Source organism: Lipotes vexillifer, unplaced genomic scaffold (genome assembly GCF_000442215.2).
Source record: "Lipotes vexillifer unplaced genomic scaffold, Lipotes_vexillifer_v1.1 scaffold648, whole genome shotgun sequence".
Taxonomy (NCBI): Eukaryota; Metazoa; Chordata; class Mammalia; order Artiodactyla; family Lipotidae; genus Lipotes; species Lipotes vexillifer.
Window position 1 is genome coordinate 2,034,811 of NW_006797096.1, and position 19,600 is coordinate 2,054,410.

The window sequence follows — 19,600 nt, forward strand, 5'->3', positions numbered from 1 at the left end:
CGTAAAAAAAAAAAAAAAAAAAAAAAAAAAAAACTTAGAAAAGACAAATTTCTTGAAAATTGGAATTTCTGAGAAGAGTCATATAATAATATGACATTTCTACATTTGGGTCATAAACTTGGGAAAACACCTGTTTTTTCAAATTTTTACATATAAGTAAAAATACACATCAAGTTCATTGCAAAAAGAAAATTAAATGTCAAACTGCTTTGATTTTAACATAAACATGTAAATATATATTATTCTTTATTTTACAAAGGTTGACAATGATAATAGTACTTACTGTAACTGCAACATCCATTTATGAAATAACTGTTCATATTGTTGATTTAGTTGTTTAAGTTCAGCAGAAAAGGAAGGAGAAACCTTGCTCAATAAGTTATGCAAAGTTTGCTTTAAAAAAAAAAAGAGGGAGGGAAGAAAATCACTCTCAATCCACATACATCACATCAATCCACTCTAAAAATACTTCCTTACAGGTGGAGGTTAGAAGAGGCCACCAGTGGAAATATTACTTGAATCAGGTTTGGTAATGAGTGCATCTACTGAGAATACACATAATATTTCAATATTTCTTTCTTAAAATGTTTTATACATTTTAAAGTACAAATATGTAAAACAGTAAAGAATTTGCTACGTTTTCTCTAGAACCATTTACATGACTATAAATTCCAAATATCAATATAAGTCTTTAATTTCTAAAAATATTGTTACCATAAGGAGACAATTAAACCTGCCTGCCAGCTTTGACAACAAATCCAGACACTCTTCTCAAAACCTATGGAGGGCTTCCCTGGTGGCGCAGTGGTTGAGAGTCCGCCTGCCGATGCAGGGGACACGGGTTTGAGCCCCGGTCCGGGAAGATCCCACATGCCGCGGAGCGGCTGGGCCCATGAGCCATGGTCACTGAGCCTGTGCGTCCGGAGCCTGTGCTCCGCAACGGGAGAGGCCACAGCAGTGAGAGGCCCGCGTACCGCAAAAAAAAAATAAATAAATAAAATAAAAAAATAAAAACCTATGGATTTGAAAAAATGTAAAAGCTTAAGGTAACAGTTCAATATTAATTCTCAGAAAAGTCAAGTTTCTTTATAATTTACCATTATCAGTAGTAAAATTCACTGCTCCTCTTTAAAAGCTGTTTCTAACAAATCCTTTATCTTTGGTAAATACGGCAAAGTTTTTAAAACAATAATGTAAAAATAAACTGAGGAAGATACATTGCTCTGTACCCCAAACTTGAAAATTCATGCTAGTGACTCAAACACAGCTCACTTCTTGAAATGAAAACTCTAGTAAGAAGCTGTATATGCATTTTTAACCTGGCACTACTGTGTTTTCATGATTTTATCCTTTAAGTAAAATATTTTTTTAATACTGAAGACTAAAGCAGCAACCAAGATTCCACGCACTCTAGCCTATACAGTTTTTATTCATCCATATACTTAAAGAGAAATAGGACTAACTCTAAGTAAAACTGTAAAGTAGTAGATTTCAAAAATTTCTCTCTCCATCTGATGTTTTTTTCCTAACGTCTAGAGCCCTGAAAAGCAGATAAAGGACTAGTGTCATTTTCAGCAGTTATTTATACTGTATTATCAGAGCATACTCACACTTAGTGTGAACTCTGAAATGTTATGTCACCTATTCACCTTCATTTCAAACTTTAGTATTTGTGCAGAATTACATTATTAGCCCCGATACTTGCCCCTCCTCCTATCTGTACCCTTTGCAATGTGACTTTGCAATCCCTCCCACTAAACGGGTGCAGTCTAGTCCCCATCCCCTGTTCTGTGACTTTGTTTTCAGCCACGTGTCTTACTGTGGCCACTAGAATGAGGCAGAAGTGACACTGAGACAGTTTGAGCCCAGGCTTTAAGAGGTCTTTTGTTTTTCTACTTCTTCTGTCTCTGACATTTTTATAAGAAGAACATGCCACTGCTAACTTTCCAAGGAGGCCCAACAAGGAAGACAGACACGTGGAGCAAATCCTAGATCAGCCAACTCCCAGGTGACCCGCAGGCATGAGAAACAAATGCTCACTGACACATGTTACTATGACCGTATCTGTCAGCTATGTCCACGTTTAATGAAAGACCTTCCTTTCTTCACTATCAGTAACAGGTGTTTCTTTCATCCTCCAACAAGTCTGTCTGTCTTTAGGTCCTATGAAGTCCTACTTCTAAAGCCCTAAATCCACTTCTCCTTCCCCCATGTTGCTTATATAAAAATACATGTGGGGCTTCCCTGGTGGTGCAGTGGTTGAGAGTCCACCTGCCAATGCAGGGGACACGGGTTCGTGCCCCGGTCCAGGAGGATGCCACATGCTGCACAGCGGCTGGGCCCGTGAGCCATGGCCACTGAGCCTGCGCGTCTGGAGCCTGTGCTGTGCAACGGGAGAGGCCACAGCAGTGAGAGGCCCGTGTACTGCAAAAAAAAGAAAAAAGAAAAAAGAAATACATGCACTAAGGAAGAAGCAAGAGGAACTACAATCCTGCAGCCTGTGGAACAAAAACCACATTCAAAGACAGACAAGATGAAAAGGCAGAGGGCTATGCACCAGATGAAGGAACAAGATAAAACCCCAGAAAAACAACTAAATGAAGAGGAGATAGGCAATCGTCCAGAAAAAGAATTCAGAATAATGATAGTGAAGATGATCCAGGACCTCGGAAAAAGAATGGAGGCAAAGATCGAGAAGATGCAAGGAATGTTTAACAAAGATCTAGAAGAATTAAAGAACAAACAAACAGAGATGAACAATAACTGAAATGAAAAATACACTAGAAGGAATCAATAGCAGAATAACTGAGGCAGAAGAACGGATAAGTGACCTGGAAGACAGAATGGTGGAATTCACTGCTGCGGAACAGACTAAAGAAAAAGAATGAAAAGAAATGAAGACAGCCTAAGAGACCTCTGGGACAACATAAAACGCAACAACATTCGCATTATAGGGGTCCCAGAAGGAGAAGAGAGAGAAGAGAGAAAGGACCCGAGAAAGTATCTGAAGAGATTATAGTCGAAAACCTCCCTAACATGGGAAAGGAAAGAGCCACCCAAGTCCAGGAAGCACAGAGAGTCCCATAGAGGATAAACCCAAGGAGAAACACGCTGAGACACATAAGCAATCAAACTGGCAAAAATTAAAGACAAAGAAAAATTACTGAAAGCAGCAAGGGAAAAATACAAATAATATACAAGGAAAATCCCATAAGGTTAACAGCTGATCTCTCAGCAGAAACTCTACAAGCCAGAAGGGAGTGGCATGATATACTTAAAGTGATGAAAGGGAAGAACCTACAACCAACATTACTCTACCCAGCAAAGATCTCATTCAGATTCAACAGAGAAATCAAAAGCTTTACAGACAAGCAAAAGCTAAGAGAATTCAACACCACCAAACTAGCTCTACAACAAATGCTAAAGGAACTTCTCTAAGTGGGAAACACAAGAGAAGAAAAGGACTTACAGAAACAAACCCAAAATGGTAATAGGAACATACATATCGATAATTACCTTAAACGTGAATGGATTAAATGCTCCAACCAAAAGACACAGGCTTGCTGAATGGATACAAAAACAAGACCCATATATACGCTGTCTACAAGAAACCCACTTCAGACCTAGAGACACATTCAGACTGAAAGTGAGGGGATGGAAAAAGATACTCCATGCAAATGGAAATCAAAAGAAAGCTGGAGTAGCAATTCTCATATCAGACAAAATAGACTTTAAAATAAAAACTGTTACAAGAGATAAGGAAGGACACTACCTAATGATCAAAGGATCAATGTAAAAAGAAGATATAACAATTATAAATGTTTATGCACCCAACACAGGAGAACCTCAATACATAAGGCAAATGCTAACAACCATGAAAGGAGAAATTGACAGTACCACAATAATAGTAGGGGACTTTAACACCCCACTTACACCAATGGACAGATCATCCAAACAGAAAATAAATAAGGAAACACAAGCTTTAAATGACACAATAGACCAGGTAAATTTAATTGATATTTATAGAACATTCCACCTAAAAGTAGCAGAATACACTTTCTTCTCAAGTGCACATGGAACATTCTCCAGGACAGATCATATCTTGGGTCACAAATCAAGCCTCAGTAAATTTAAGAAAATTGAAATCATAGCAAGCATCTTTTCTGACCACAACATTATGAGATTGGAAATCAATTACGGGGAAAAAAACCATAAAAAACACAAATACATGGAGGCTAAACAATACATTACTAAATAACCAAGAGATCACTGAAGAAATCAAAGAGGAAACCAAAAAGTACCTAGAGACAGGGCTTCCCTGGTGGTACAGTGGTTAAGAATCTGCCTGCCTACGCAGGGGACATGAGTTCGAGCCCTGGTCGGGGAAAATCCCACATGCCACAGAGCACCTAAGCCCGTGAGCCACAACTACTGAAGCCTTCATGCCTGGAGTCCGTACTCTGCAACAAGAGAAGCCACCGCAATGAGAAGCCCACGCACCACAGCAAAGAGTAGTCCCTGCTTGCCACAACTACAGAAAGCCCACACACAGCAATGAAGATCCAATGCAGCCCAAAATAAATAAATAAGTAAATTTATTTAAAAAAAAAGTACCTAGAGACAAATGACAATGAAAACACGAAGATCCAAAACCTATGGGATGCAGCAAAAGCAGTTCTAAGAGGGAATTTTATAGCTATACAAGCCTACCTCAAGAAACAAGAAAAATCTCAAATAAACAACCTAACCTTACACTTAAAGTAACTAGAGAAAGAAGAACAAACAAAACTCAAAGTTAGCAGAAGGAAAGAAATCATAAAGATCAGAGCAGAAATATATGAAATAGAAACAAAGAAAGCAATAGCAAACATCAATAAAGCTAAAATCTGGTTCTTTGAGAAGATAAACAAAATCGATAAACCATTAGCCAGACTCATCATGAAAAAGAGGGAGAGGACTCAAATCAATAAAATTAGAAATGAAAAAGGAAAGTTACAACGGACACCGCAGAAATACAAAGCATCCTAAGAGACTACTACAAGCAACTCTATGCCAATAAAATGGACAATCTGGAAGAAATGGACAAATTCTTAGAAAGGTATAACCTTCCAAGACTGAACCAGGAAGAAATAGAAAATATGAACAGACCAATAGCAAGTAATGAAATTAAAACTGTGATTAAAAATCTTCCAACAAACAAAAGTCCAGGACCAGATGGCTTCACAGGTGAATTCTATCAAACATTTAGAGAGGAGCTAACACCCATCCTTCTCAAACTCCTCCAAAAAATTGCAGACGAAGGAACACTCCCAAACTCATTCTACCAGGCCACCATCACCTTGATACCAAAACCAGACAAAGATACTACAAAAAAAGAAAATTACAGACCAATATCACTGATGAATATAGATGCAAAAATCCTGAACAAAATACTAGCAAACAGAATCCAACAACACATTAAAAGGATCATACACCATGATCAAGTGGGATTTATCCCAGGGATGCAAGGATTGATTCTTCAGTATACGCAAATCAATCAATGTGATACACCATATTAACAAACTGAAGAACAAAAACCATATGATCATCTCAATAGATGGGCATTTAGGTTGATGCAGCAAAAGCTTTTGACAAAATTTGACAAAATTCAACACCCACTTATGATAAAAACTTTCCAGAAAATGGGCATAGAGGGAACCTACCTCAACATAATAAATGCCATATATGACAAACCCACAGCAAACATCATTCTCAATGGAAACAATACATTACTAAATAAACAAGAGATGGTGGAAAACTTAAAGCATTTCCTCTAAGATCAGGAAAAAGACAAGGACGTCCACTCTTGCTACTATTATTCAACATAGTTTTGGAAGTCTGAGCCATGGCAATCAGAGAAAAAAAAAGAAAAGGAATACAAATTGGAAAAGAAGAAGTAAAACTGTCACTGTTTGCAGATGACATGATACTATACAGAGAGAATCCTAAAGATGCCACCAGAAAACTACTAGAGCTGATCAATGAATTTGGTAAAGTTGCAGGAAACTAAATTAATGCACAGAAATCTCTTGCATTCCTATACACTAATGATGAAAAATCTGAAAGAGAAATTAAGGAAACACTCCCATTTACCACTGCAACAAAAAGAATAAATACCTAGGAATAAACCTACCTAGGGAGACAAGAGACCTGTATGCAGAAAACTATAAGACACTGTTGAAAGAAATTAAAGATGATACCAACAGATGGAGAGATATACCATGTTCTTGGATTGGAAGAATCAATACTGTGAAAATGACTATACTACCCAAAGCAATCTACAAATTCAATGCAATCCCTATCAAATTACCAATGGCATTTTTCACAGAACTAGAGCAAAAAATCTTAAAATTTGTATGGAGACACAAAAGACTGTGAATAGCCAAAGCAGTCTTGAGGGAATAAAACGGAGCTGGAGGAATCAGACTCCCTGCCTTCAGATTATACTACAAAGCTACAGTAATCAAGACAATATGGTACTGGCACAAAAACAGAAATATAGATCAATGGAACAGGATAGAAAGCCCAGAGATAAACCCACGCACCTATGGTTAACTCATCTATGACTGAGGCAAGGATATACAATGGAGAAAAGACAGTCTCTTCAATAACTGGTGCTGGGAAAACTGGACAGCTATGTGTAAAAGAATGAAATTAGAACACTCCCTAACACCATACACAAAAGTAAACTCAAAGTGGATTAAAGACCTAAATGTAAGACTGGACACTCTAAAACTCTTAGAGGAGGGCTTCCCTGGTGGTGCAGTGGTTGAGAGTATGCCTGCCAATGCAGGGGACACGGGTTCGTGCCCTGGTCCGGGAAGATCCCACATGCCGCGGAGCGGTGAGGCCCATGAGCCATGGCCGCTGAGCGTGCGCATCTGGAGCCTGTGCTCCGCAACAGGAGAGGCCACAACAGTGAGAGGCCCGTGTACCACAAAAAAAAAAAAAAAAAACCTCTTAGAGGAAAACATAGGAAGAACACTCTTTGACATAAATCACAGCAAGATCTTTTTTGATCCATCTCCTAGAATAATGGAGATAAAAATAAACAAATGGGACCTAATGAAACTTAAAAGCTTTTTCAAAGCAAAGGAAACTACAAGCAAGACAAAAAGACAACCCTCAGAATGGGAGAAAATATTTGCAATCGAATCAACAAAGGATTAATCTCCAAAATACATAAACAGCTCAATATTAAAAAAACAAACAACCCAATCCAAAAATGGGCAGAAGACCTAAACAGACATTTCTCCAAAGAGGACATACAGATGGCCAAGAAGCACATGAAAAGATGCTCAACATCACTAATTATAAGAGAAACGTAAATCAAAACTACAATGAGGTATCACCTCACACCAGTTAGAATGGGCATCATCAGAAAATCTACACACAACAAATGCTGGAGAGGATGTGGAGAAAAGGGAAACCTCTTGCACTGTTGGTGGGAATGTAAATTGATACAGCCACTATGGAGAACAGTATGCAGGTTCCTTAAAAAACTAAAAGTAGAATTACCATATGACCCAGCAATCTGACTACTGGGCATATACTCAGAGAAAACCATAATTCAAAAAGACACATGCACCCCAATATTCACTGCAGCACTATTTACAATAGCCAGGTCATGGAAGCAACCTAAATGCCCATCAACAGACAAATGGGTAAAGAAGATGTGGCACATATATACAATGGAATATTACTCAGCCATAAGAAGGAACCAAATTGGGCCATTTGTAGAGATGTGGATGAATCTAGAGACTGTCATACAGAGTGAAGTAAGTCAGAAAGAGAAAAGTAAATATCATATATTAACACATATATGTGGAACCTAGAAAAATGGTGCAGATGAACCGGTTTGCAGTGCAGAAATAGAGACACAGATGTAGAGAACAAACATATGGACACCAAGAGGGAAAAGTGGTGGTGGGTGGGTGTGGTGGGATGAACTGGGAGATTGGGATTGACATGTATACACTGATGTGTATAAAACTGATGACTAAAAAGAACCTGCTGTATATAAAAAAAATATATACATGCACTAAGCAGATGTTAGTGCCACCTCTTCCTGGAACAGCTTGGTTTCTTGACACATGTTTTCAGCTAGTCTCTGATCTGAGTTGCAATAACTATGAGACAGGTGGAAAGAAACAAACAAAACAGAAAAAACCAAAAACCCCCAACCACACAGCATCACGTCATCCAAGCCATAGAGGTTTACCCTATGGTAAACCTCTCTTCTCTCTTTTCTATAGCTTGAAAACTCTGTCAAAAGCCCTGTATACCTTAGGAAATTGCACTGAATTCCTATTTCAGAAAATAATAAAATCTTGATTCTCTCTGAGTCAATAACAATCTCTTCTTGACTTAAATTATCAAGCCCACTTTCTTTTTTTTTTTTTGGCTGCATGGCTTGTGGGATCTTAGTTCCCTGACCAGGGATTGAACCCATGCCCCCTGCAGTGGAAGCACAGAGTCCTAACCAAGGATCGCCAGGGAAGTCCCTCAAGCCCACTTGCTAATGAAAGATTTTCTTATTCAGATGGTTTTTTGTCCTCTCTTAGTGAGGTATCTGTCAAAGCCCTGAGTCTAACTGTATGCTATTTTTTAATAAAATGAGACACTGGAACCAGAGTATATAGCAACCTTGTTACCTTACTGCAATGGGCAGGCTTTCCATTATAGCAAGAAGCAGAATATCCTCTGCTTTTTGCCAAGGTTTTCAACTGAGAGTCAGGTCAGTCTTTGTTTTATGACCAGTGTGAGATTCAATGAATATGTGGGTTAAATTGATAACAGAGATTAATGGTACATGGATATCAAAGAAACTAAGACCCTGCACAGGGAACTATATTCAAAATCCTGTGATACATATATACAATGGAATATTATTAAGCCATAAAAAGGAATGAAACTGAGTTATTTGTAGTGAGGTGGATGGACCTAGAGACTGTCATACAGAGTGAAGTAAGTCAGAAAGAGAAAAACAAATACCGTATGCTAACACATATATATGGGATCTAAAAAAAAAAAGAAAAGAAAATGGTCAGAAGAACCTAGGGGCAAGATGGCAATAAAGATGCAGACCTACTAGAGAATGGACCTGAGGATACGGGGAGGGGAAGGGTAAGCTGGGACAAAATGAGAGAGTGTCATGGACATATATACACTACCAAACATAAAACAGATAGCTAGTGGGAAGCAGCCGCATAGCACAGGGAGATCAGCTCAGTGCTCTGTGACCACCTAGAGGGGTGGGATAGGGAGGGTGGGAGGGAGGGAGATGCAAGAGGGAAGAGATATGGGGACACATGTATATGTATAACTGATTCACTTTGTTATAAAGCAGAAACTGACACACCATTGTAAAGCAATTATACTCTAATAAAGATGTTAAAAAAAGAAAATCCTGTGATAAACCATAATGGAAAAGAATATGAAAAATATATATATACAGGTATAACTGAATCACTTTGCTGTACAGTAAAAATTAATACAACATTGTAAATCAACTATACTTCAATAAATTAAAAAAAGAAACTATGACCCTGATGATTATTATAGATCCTGAAGAAACGATAAATAAGAGAAAAATACGTAATTATACATGTATAATTAGAGTACGTCAAACAATTCTGATCCAGTGAACCAGTTACCATTTACATAATAAAATACGCAATAGTGATGTCACACTAATTTGTGTTTCATTTGATCAGGATAGTATTCTGCTATATACACTTATTCTTCAGATTTGCTGCTTATGTACTATATTTTTCAGCTCACAATAAGAACAATTTACAAGTAACACTCCTTGCAACATACCTGATCCAGTTTAGCCCTCTTTAGTTTCTGCAGTGTTCTATCAGAGGTTAAAACTTTTGAACTGCTGTGGGCTTCAAAATATTCTTCTACTAAGTCACTCTGAAAGTGGACAAAGCAAAGTGAGTTCTTAGTTTCAGATATTTGTTTTATATGAGGACTAGACAGTAATATTAGCATAAACAGGATATGTGAAATTCTTTACTTGGCCGTCAGTATTTTCTTTTTGAAGCAAAAACACAGACTAAGGACCAAGCAAATTTAATTCCAGTAATAAAACTGAGTAACTCTTAGGGTCATAAAAGTTGAAGAAAATGACTAGATTGAAGTAGTCGGCCCAAAAACGATTCCTAAATTCCAACATATAATTCCCATTTAGACTGGGGAAAAAAAAAGGGTTTTTACACATCAGGACTTTTGTTTTGCCTCACACACTCCTAGTAAATCCTTTAATCAGTACAGTTGAAGGACTGTGGAAATGAGAAAGACATCAACAGCAAGGTAAAAAAAGACTTGCCTACTATTCCAGTAAAATGACTCACCACGTGTTCTACTGATTTGGGGCAGGACTGAGCTCCGTGGTGGTAAGGAAGGAATGGAAAGTCATTCAAGCAGGAGGCTTCCTAGACTGCTCTGAGTCTTTACAGAGCATGCTGGGATAATTAGCCTTTTCTCAGGCCATAATATGTGCAGTGTTCTCCAAACGACCCAACATGGGTCCATAGTCACATCATTTATTACTTACACTGTTACATCAGCAACGTTATAAAAATGAAACTATATAAAAAGGTGTATGCTGAGAAGTCTTGCCTCCAATTATCCAATTAATATTTATTTAAAAGCTCTTTTTTATTCAACTGAATTGTCACCTTTAGCATATACTATGGTACTGATACAGGGAGGCCAGGATACGAAGTCCAGAAATAGACACAAATATATGCAGGAATTTATGTGAAAGGCTGAGAAAATGTAGAAAAGTGAAGAAAAAAAATTATGTTCACGCTCCCATTTGGATCTCTTAGGTAGCTTATCTTTCAGATATTACTGATTTTTCTTTAAAGACTCTCTTCACTTACTGTTTTATCTCTTTTCATTTTCTTAGAAGGCGTTTCTTTGCAAACAGGAGTCGAAACTACTCTATTCTGAGCTTGAATCTGTTCGCTCAATATGACTTCATTAGTGTCCTCTTCACATTCCTGTGCAACCCCTTCATCGTCCTCCGAGTTGGAAGCAGAATATTCACTTTCACTGTCAGAATGAAACCTTGGAACTGTGCGGGGAGGAAGCAATTGGGAAAATTGGACAGTCTGACAAGAGAGGCATTCTGGGGTATTAGGAACAGCGTAGGCTTTGAAGTAAGAGATTGTGACTTCTGGTTTTGTCATTACTTGCTGATGACTTCACCAGAGCTAGTTATGTAAGTTTTCTGAGCACCAGTTTCCTCACTTATCAAATGAGGCTACCAGTGCCTAATTTAATAAAGCACTGTGAAGATTACATTGAAATGCACGTAAAGCAACTAACAATGCCTAACACAAAGGAAATGTGGCAGAAATTGTCAGTCATACCTAATACCATTCTCTTTCCTTCTTCCTTGCTAATAGAATTCATCGTAAAATGTGGCAATGTGCTCCACCCTAAGGGGTAAATAATCACAGTAATTTAATTGTCTTTTCCTTTGCCAGATACATGCTCTCTCAGCCTCCTTTGCAACTAGAGTTGGCCATGTAAACCTTTAACCAATGAAACTTGAGGGGAAATTTGCTGGAAGCTTCTGGGGGAAGATTTTCCTCACTTATGGAAGGAAAGCCCCTTACTTATACCCATAGCTTAAAGCTATGGAAGCCATTTTGCAATATAAAATATCAAAACTAAAGATGAAAAATGCCAGCAGCAAAGCGAAAAGATAGGAAGAACCTGTATCCTTCATGACACTGTTGAGTCACTACATCAACCGTGAACTGTGTATCCCTAGACTTCTTATGATGTGAGATACTTCAGTGTCCATGGCTTAAGCCATTGTTATACAATTTTCCATTGCTGCCTACTGAAAATGCCATCCTAACTGATAGAGCACTCAATAAATGACAGCTACTACTTTAAGTACTATTAATACATACGCACAATCCATCCCATAGTAGATATAAGAATTATATTTTTAAACAAACCGTAGCCACCCCCACCGCGCTCCAGAAATAATAAAGCTAGTTTTATAATCATAAAGTAAGGATAAAACTTACACTCAACAAAATAAGTATAAAACTATCATAAAAGGTTAACTTCCAAAATATGAATGAAATAATTTTAAGCAAATCACTCTTTATTTTGAAGAGCATATTTCAGAATATCCAGAGTCAGCAAATAACAAATATAGATACTGAAAAAAAAAAAAAAAAAAAAAAAGGCTTGATTTTGTGGGCATACATAGCTTAGCAGATTCAGATTTGCACTGATTGCTGCCCATGGTAGATGCAAGGGTTAGAAGTGGTAGGAGGTACCAGACAATGTCTTTACCCTATTTACATGAATACATCACACATGTTGATATATTTGTTTTGTGGTGATTGAGAAGGAGAAGGAAGTTCACCTTCTCTCTAAAAAGGATTCTTCTGTGGGGTAAGGAGGAAACTTAAGATGTGGGATGTATTTGACATAAAATAATAATCAATTGCATATATCATCTTTTATTGCTTCAGATATCCAATAATTTAGTGTTATAATTTTTATGTTGATTAAAAATGTATTACCAACTCTATACCTTGAAAAAAGAAGGGCTACAGGGCATAGATTTAGCAATGTTAGCTAACATTATTGTCAAGGGTTCAACCCCAAGAAAGGAATTGACATCTTTCAGAAATATAAAGGTCAAAAAGTCATTTGCCCCAAAATTAAATATTTAAACCCCAAACCAGAGAGCTCCCTGGCAGTCCAGTGTTTAGGACTCAGCACTTTCGCTGCCGTGGCCCGGGTTCAACCCCGGGCTGGGGAACTAAGATCCCGCGAGCCACGTGGTGTGGCCAGAAAGACCTCCCCAAAACATAAAAAAAAAACCCAAACCATTTTTAATTTCCCCAAAGGCGGGAACCATGTCTGTTTACTTGGCTTTGTATAGTATTCAGCACAACTGTAAGTATTTAAAATTGTTTCAATATATTGATAAAACTTCTAAATAAATCAACAGAACTATTTCTAAAACTGTCTCAGGCAAATAAACTAAAAGGCATGCTATTTTATTGAAGAATTTTAACTAACCTCAATATCCACTGACTATAATGTAAAGACATAGTGCTAAGTGTTATGAGTTAAAAATAACTCTGAGGCTGGTACCATTATTATCCCTATTTCGCAAATGAAAAAAACTGAGGCATAGAGAGGTCCCTGTAAGTGGTAGCCCAAAGATAAAAAGTAAGCATTCTAAGACTAGAACCTGTATATTTAACCATTATTGCCTGTTTAGATGCTTCTTTTTATAAAAACTCAGTGTAAAAAGAAATACACACCTATTAGTCTTTTCCTTAGCCCACGAGGTGCTGTTGACAGAAATTCACTTTTATCATTGTTCTGTTTAAAAATAAAAAAGCAGTATAGTTTAAATAGTCAAATAATAATGATGACATGAAAATTAATGATGTCTCTGAGTGAAAGAACGGCTAGAAAGGAAGAAAAATATTTTGTTTTCAATAGACACAGAACCAGATGAGCTCCTTCCTAGACCTGGAAGCCAACAATATATGAATTTGTTGCGGGGGGGAGATTATGACAACAAAAACGATACAACGAATTCCAAAGGATTCCTAGAGTGGTTCTAGAAGTTGTATTCCAGACACCTGCGAAGGATACACTTCTATTATTACGTAAAGAAAAAGCTTATCAGCCTTTGAATCATTCTTCACCCATCAGATTAGCAGAATATTTTTTCTAAAAAAAGGTAATACTGTCCAGGGATGATGAGTAAGCACAAGAAAATGGGACTCCTATACTTAGTGCAGTGGGCCTTTGCATGTACGAGAAATTTACTGGTGTTAAAGTAGTCTGTGAGAAGGAGAGAAAAAAGATTTCTACTTTTTACTTCTGTATTTTTAATTTTTTAAACATTTTACAGAAGTATAACGTACGTTTTTCTTTTCCTTACAGAATCCTTTAACACCATTCAATTTCTAGCACAATAAAATGCCTACTGGTGTATACATGATAACTTAACAGTACTGATAAAAAGATAAAGTAACCCTGTGTTTTTTTGGCAACATGAAAATATGACAAAAAATTTAAGTCTGTTATCTTGTGATAAGTTGTTAGTGCTAGTTACAAATATTATAACTAAATTTTTATTTGAGATATTAAGAATACTATTATAATAGGTGATCTGATCACCTATTGGGTTTATAAAGTATATCACAGTATATTTCAAACTTCTTTGGTCCAGATCCTCACAATTTCTTTTTTACGTTTTGTCACCTTGATCCAGTACACATGTGCATATATAACTTAACCAAATTATAATTAAATAATACTTATAAAACAGAAATTTTCTAATTTATTCTATTTCATTTTTTTAAACTGTAGATCATGCCCTACTAAACTGATTTCAAGACTGAGAGTTGAGACAACCTATATCCATATAGCTTAATTATCAGGTCTGAGAATATTTGTGTCAAAATAACCATTTCAGAAAATACTTGCTCAAAAAGATAAGGCTATAAACTATTAAATAACTTCACTGTTTGCTACAGAAATTTCTGCAAACTAATTTATCTCAACAGTTTGCTCATTTGGGCAACCTATTTTCCCATCAGGACAACAGACTACTTACCAGGGCAAACAGCTAGCTTATCAAACATTGGTTTACTTATCAAAACTCAATTCAAGACCCTCTCCTCACTGTGTCCACTACTCCTAAAATACTATGCCATGAATTCTGTCTAATACAGATCAGTTCCCCATCTTGATAGATGTGCCTTAAACCCCTCAAGTCCAGATCCCCAAGCCCTATACATATTCTCTCCTGAACTCCCCCTTCTAAGACAGTGCACTAAGACTTGCAGACTGATGTTCTCTTTTATTGTGGTATGTAAATATAATACCACTGATTAACAGGTTTTCTGATGGTCTCTTAGGGAATCAACAAGACCCACTAATGTGTTGTGATACACAACTTGAAAAAGAATGCCAGAAGACCCAACACAGACAAAAATAAATAAATTAAATTAAATTAAAAACAAACAAACAAAACACCCAGGGATAGTTCTGACACAGAAAAGGCACAACAGGTGGGTCCAGAAGACCTAGCTTCATTTTCCAGCTTTTCTCCTTCCTAGTTTGGTGAACTTAGACAAGTCACTTCACCTCTCTGAGCCTCAGATTCTTTATCTGTAAGTTAGGTATTTCATTGGCAAATACCCATAAATGATAAAAGTATTATCTAAATTAAAAGATGAAATGGATATTTTTCATCATGTCTTAACTTTGTAACACTAAGGGTTTTCCTTATTTTTACTCAATTGCTTACCTTCAACTGAACTTTGTCTGAAGCAGAATGCCCTAAAGAATGAAACAAAAAGCCATTACTTACTACAAATACTTCACTTTCCATAATAGCCTAGTTTCATTAAAAGCAAAGGTGCAGGGCTTCCCTGGTGGCGCAGTGGTTGAGAGTCTGCCTACCGATGCAGGCGACACGGGTTCGTGCCCTGGTCTGGGAAGATCCCACATGCCGTGGAGCGGCTGGGCCCGTGAGCCTATGGCCGTTGAGCCTGCGCGTCCGGAACCTGTGTTCCGCAACAGGAGAGGCCACAACAGTGAGAGGCCCGCGTACCGCAAAAAAAAAAAAAAAAAAGCAAAGGTGCAGGTTCTACCCAGAAGCCACTACATATTATTGAATTCTCAATTAATTGCATCTCCATTAGAGGCTGAACTGTCACTATTAATTTTATGATTTCTCCCATAAATGACATTTCTGTAGCACTCACATAACAAGAAAAAATGGAGTCCTTTTCATTGTTCATTATTTTAAAAGTACACTATTTAATCTAGTTAGAATGGGTCATTCGAAAACAACTGTTCCACAATTCTCCAAACTATAAGACTTCCAGGGCTTCCCTGGTGGTGCAGTGGTTGAGAGTCCGCCTGCCGATGCAGGGGACATGGGTTCATGCCCCGGTCTGGGAAGATCCCACATGCCGCGGAGCGGCTGGGCCTGTGCTCCGCAGCGGGAGAGGCCGCAACAGTGAGAGGCCCACGTACTGCAAAAAAAAAAAAAAAAAGACTTCCAAATCCCCAAAACCTTATTTCAGATAGTATTTGCCAAAGCAAATCTTCCATGAACATTTGGCTAACTCAAGCAAATGACAACAGGATTTAAGACTGTTTCTAGTTGGCCCTGTCAATCTGTATAACTTCAACCCACACAGATCTTTTCCCCTTTTATTGATAGCTAAATACGGGTATACTGAAGCACACAGGTTGGGGTATTAACTGCATTTACTGAATGAATTTTCAGAACAGAAAAGAAGAAAATATATAAAAATGCACTTAGACAAGAAAAAAAAGTAACATACTATAACTTTGAAGCAACTATGAAAACTCTCTTTAAAGAAGTGAAGTAAAATCTTACCCTTGCTACACTGAGGAAGGTCTATGGTAATTTCAGGATCACTCTTCAAATTGGATGAAACACTTTTTCTTGGTGTTTTTGCTAGTTCTGAAGCTGTAAACAGACAAAAGAAATATATTAAAAAAACTTTTAATGGACAACAGTAGATTAAGAGGGGAAATAGCTTTATTTCACTTACATAAATTAAAAAAAAGAAACCTGCTGTTACTAATATCAGAAAGATAAATAAACCTAGCCATATTAAGAGTACTACTGCTTTCACCTTTACTCACTGTCTTCCAAGTCTTCCTTCAGTTATCCACAGGTCTCACAAAAAAATACAAATAAAGAGCTAACTTTGACCTTGCTGGTTTCTCCAATTATCACACAATCTCCCTCTCTCTTCTCCATTGACAGGTTTATACTCCTTCCATTTCTTTACCATATATATTTGAGGCACATCTCTGCTAACAGTTAAGAAAGAATGGCCAGAAAGTGGGATCTAAAATCAACTGAAAACTGTGTATATTTAAAATTATACTTTTAAAGCTCTTAAGTCTCCCATAAAATGTGGTTTATTACTTGTGTCTAAAACTTTAACACATATTAATAATGTATAAAATATGATACAGCACTGAACAGATGACATTTCTTTTTTTATTAATATTTATTTATTCATTTATTTGGCTGTGCCGGGTCTTAGTTGTGGCATGGGGGATCTTTAGCTGCGGCATGCGAACTCTTAGTTGCGGCATGCATGTGGGATCTAGTTCCCTGACCAGGAATCAAACCCAGGCCCCCTGCATTGGGAGCGTGGAGTCTTATCCACTGGACAGGGAAGTCCCAGATGGCATTTCTTCAACTGAGCATCAGATGAAATAGTTGGCTTCTGAACAGAAGGGGCCAGGACTTCCCTGGTGGCGCAGTGGTTAAGAATCTGCCTGCCAATGCAAGGAACATGGGTTTGAGCCCTGGTATGGGAAGATCCCACATGCCACAGAGCAACTAAGCCCATGCGCCACAACTGCTGAGCCTGCGCCCTAGAGCCCGTGAGCCACAACTACTGAGCCTGCATGCCATAACTACTGAAGCCCGCACACCTAGAGCCCGTGCTCCTCAAGAGAAGCACTGCAATGAGAAGCCCGCGAACTGCAACAAAGAGTAGCCCCCGGTCGCCGCAACTAGAGAAAGCCTGTGTGCAGCAACCAAGACCCAACACAGCCAAAAATAAATAAATAAATATATTTTTTAAAAAGGGGGCCATTTAAAATGAAAAATACAATGTTTATCTTTAAAGATGCTCACATTCTCACACTGTGATAGGCATATGGGAATTGAGTCTAACTGAAGGAATAGGTTTACATTTCATACACTAAGAACATTGTTCACTGAGAACACTTTAAATTCTCTTCCATCTTTTTTTCTTTTTAAAGAGAAAGTATAGTTGAATTTGTGTAAACTAAGCCACTTCACTGACTCAAACTCTTTTTAACCTATTTCACACAGCTTTATCCAATCTTGGAACTGACCCAAGATATTCATGACAGTCCCTACAAATACACTGGCTTCTTTTTTCTTAACCTCCTCGATCCTCTGTATCATTCATTAAAGTTTTTTATATCTTTCTTTGAAATTATTCCTCCATCTGGGTTCCATGGTATTAGCCTGGTCCCTGGCTACTGTTGGTAGTTATTCCATCTCTACTTCACTGCCCTCATCCTCCTAAGCATTCTAACCTGCAGCTCAGGCGTTGGCCTTCTCTTTACACCAGAAAAATATGCCATGTTTGGATTAAAGGCTGTTGATCCACAGGATAGGAAAAAAACCTTCATATCAACAAAAAGCCACAAAAGTACAAAGGAACTTAGCTGAGATCATTTTGGTTTTATATTGAAACATAAAAATTCTCTGCTTTTAAATAACTTTAAACTACAAAAGGAGAAAGGAAGAAAAAGGAAGAATTGAAGAGGAAAGGAAACAAGAGACAGTCATCCATGTATGGATATTAATTTCAATAACAAAAAATTGGGGCAAATATTTAATTTTCTAATTCATTTGTATTATATTTCACAAAACAACTGGTCTGCAATGTATTAGAAATTTTAAAATAAAACTCCTTTTTGCCTAATAATAACTTCTCATCAGGTTATTATGTGATCCTATCTATCCAATCTAGTTTCAATTTCCTTAAATTCATCTTTCTTCAAGCTGGTCAAACTCCTTACTGTCCTTGTCCTTTCTATGTGGTAATTCTACCTTTGCTTTTTCTTTGCATTTACTTACTCATCCTGGACGTGTTCTCTGTGTTTTACAAAGCCTTCCAATCTAACTCTTGCTCTATTTCTAGCCCTATATCTTGGTTAGTCCAATTATATTTAATCATCTTTTATACTCAGAGTAATATATGATTTTCTGACAGATCATAACTTATTTTAAAATATTAAGGCATTCTATTTTATTGATATATTTAGATATAAACACAATTAGCAAAAATAATAAGTCAAAAAGCGACATAACTAAACACAGGTCCTAACTAAACACAGATTTTGGAAAGTATGATCAGTCTTAAACTATCCAGAAAACTATCTTTTCATGACTATATTTCTTTCAGATGTGATGATAGAAATGCCCATCATAACAATACTTAAGTTCCTCACAGCACATATAGATATGAGACATGTATCACTGCAGTTATGTGCATGTTGACTATCCACTCAGGGAACTTCTACTTGATTACTCCAGTGAGGTTCCATTTTTCTTTTCACTATTAGTTCTCTTTCTCCAATGCTTCATTGTCATTAGGGTTTCACTTTGGCCTTGGTGTCTAGCTGATCTTTCCTCTAGTAATTATATTAGCATTTTCCTCTGGTGTCCCAGAGATCCTACACAGAATTCAGTCATTTTTACAGATCAAAAATTTTTTAATTTCTTTTCTTAAATTAATTTATTTTTTATTGAAGTATACTTGATTTAAAGCCAGGTGTACAGCAAAGTGATTCCGTTTTTTTCAGATTCTTTTCCCATATAGGTTATTACAAAATATCAAGTATAGTTCCCTGTGCTATACAGTAAGTAGGTCTATTTTCTATATAGTAGTGTGTATCTGTTAATCCCAGACTCCTAATTTAAACCTCCCCCCACTTTCCCCTTTGG

General features: G+C 37.2%; 1 protein-coding gene across 2 annotated transcripts in view; it reads right to left on the reverse strand.

Moving 5' to 3' along the window:
* The window catches only part of ORC2 (origin recognition complex subunit 2), a 50,231-nt gene that overhangs the window by 13,698 nt on the left and 16,933 nt on the right, over window positions 1–19,600 (reverse strand). For both annotated transcript variants that reach the window (XM_007469207.1, XM_007469208.1), the window contains exons 5-10: window positions 16,469–16,561; window positions 15,365–15,396; window positions 13,359–13,419; window positions 10,935–11,128; window positions 9,862–9,960; window positions 284–393 (exon numbers count right to left, since the gene is read on the reverse strand). In XM_007469207.1, coding sequence (XP_007469269.1) covers window positions 284–393; window positions 9,862–9,960; window positions 10,935–11,128; window positions 13,359–13,419; window positions 15,365–15,396; window positions 16,469–16,561 — 589 coding nt within the window. The remainder of the gene's footprint in view (window positions 1–283; window positions 394–9,861; window positions 9,961–10,934; window positions 11,129–13,358; window positions 13,420–15,364; window positions 15,397–16,468; window positions 16,562–19,600) is intronic.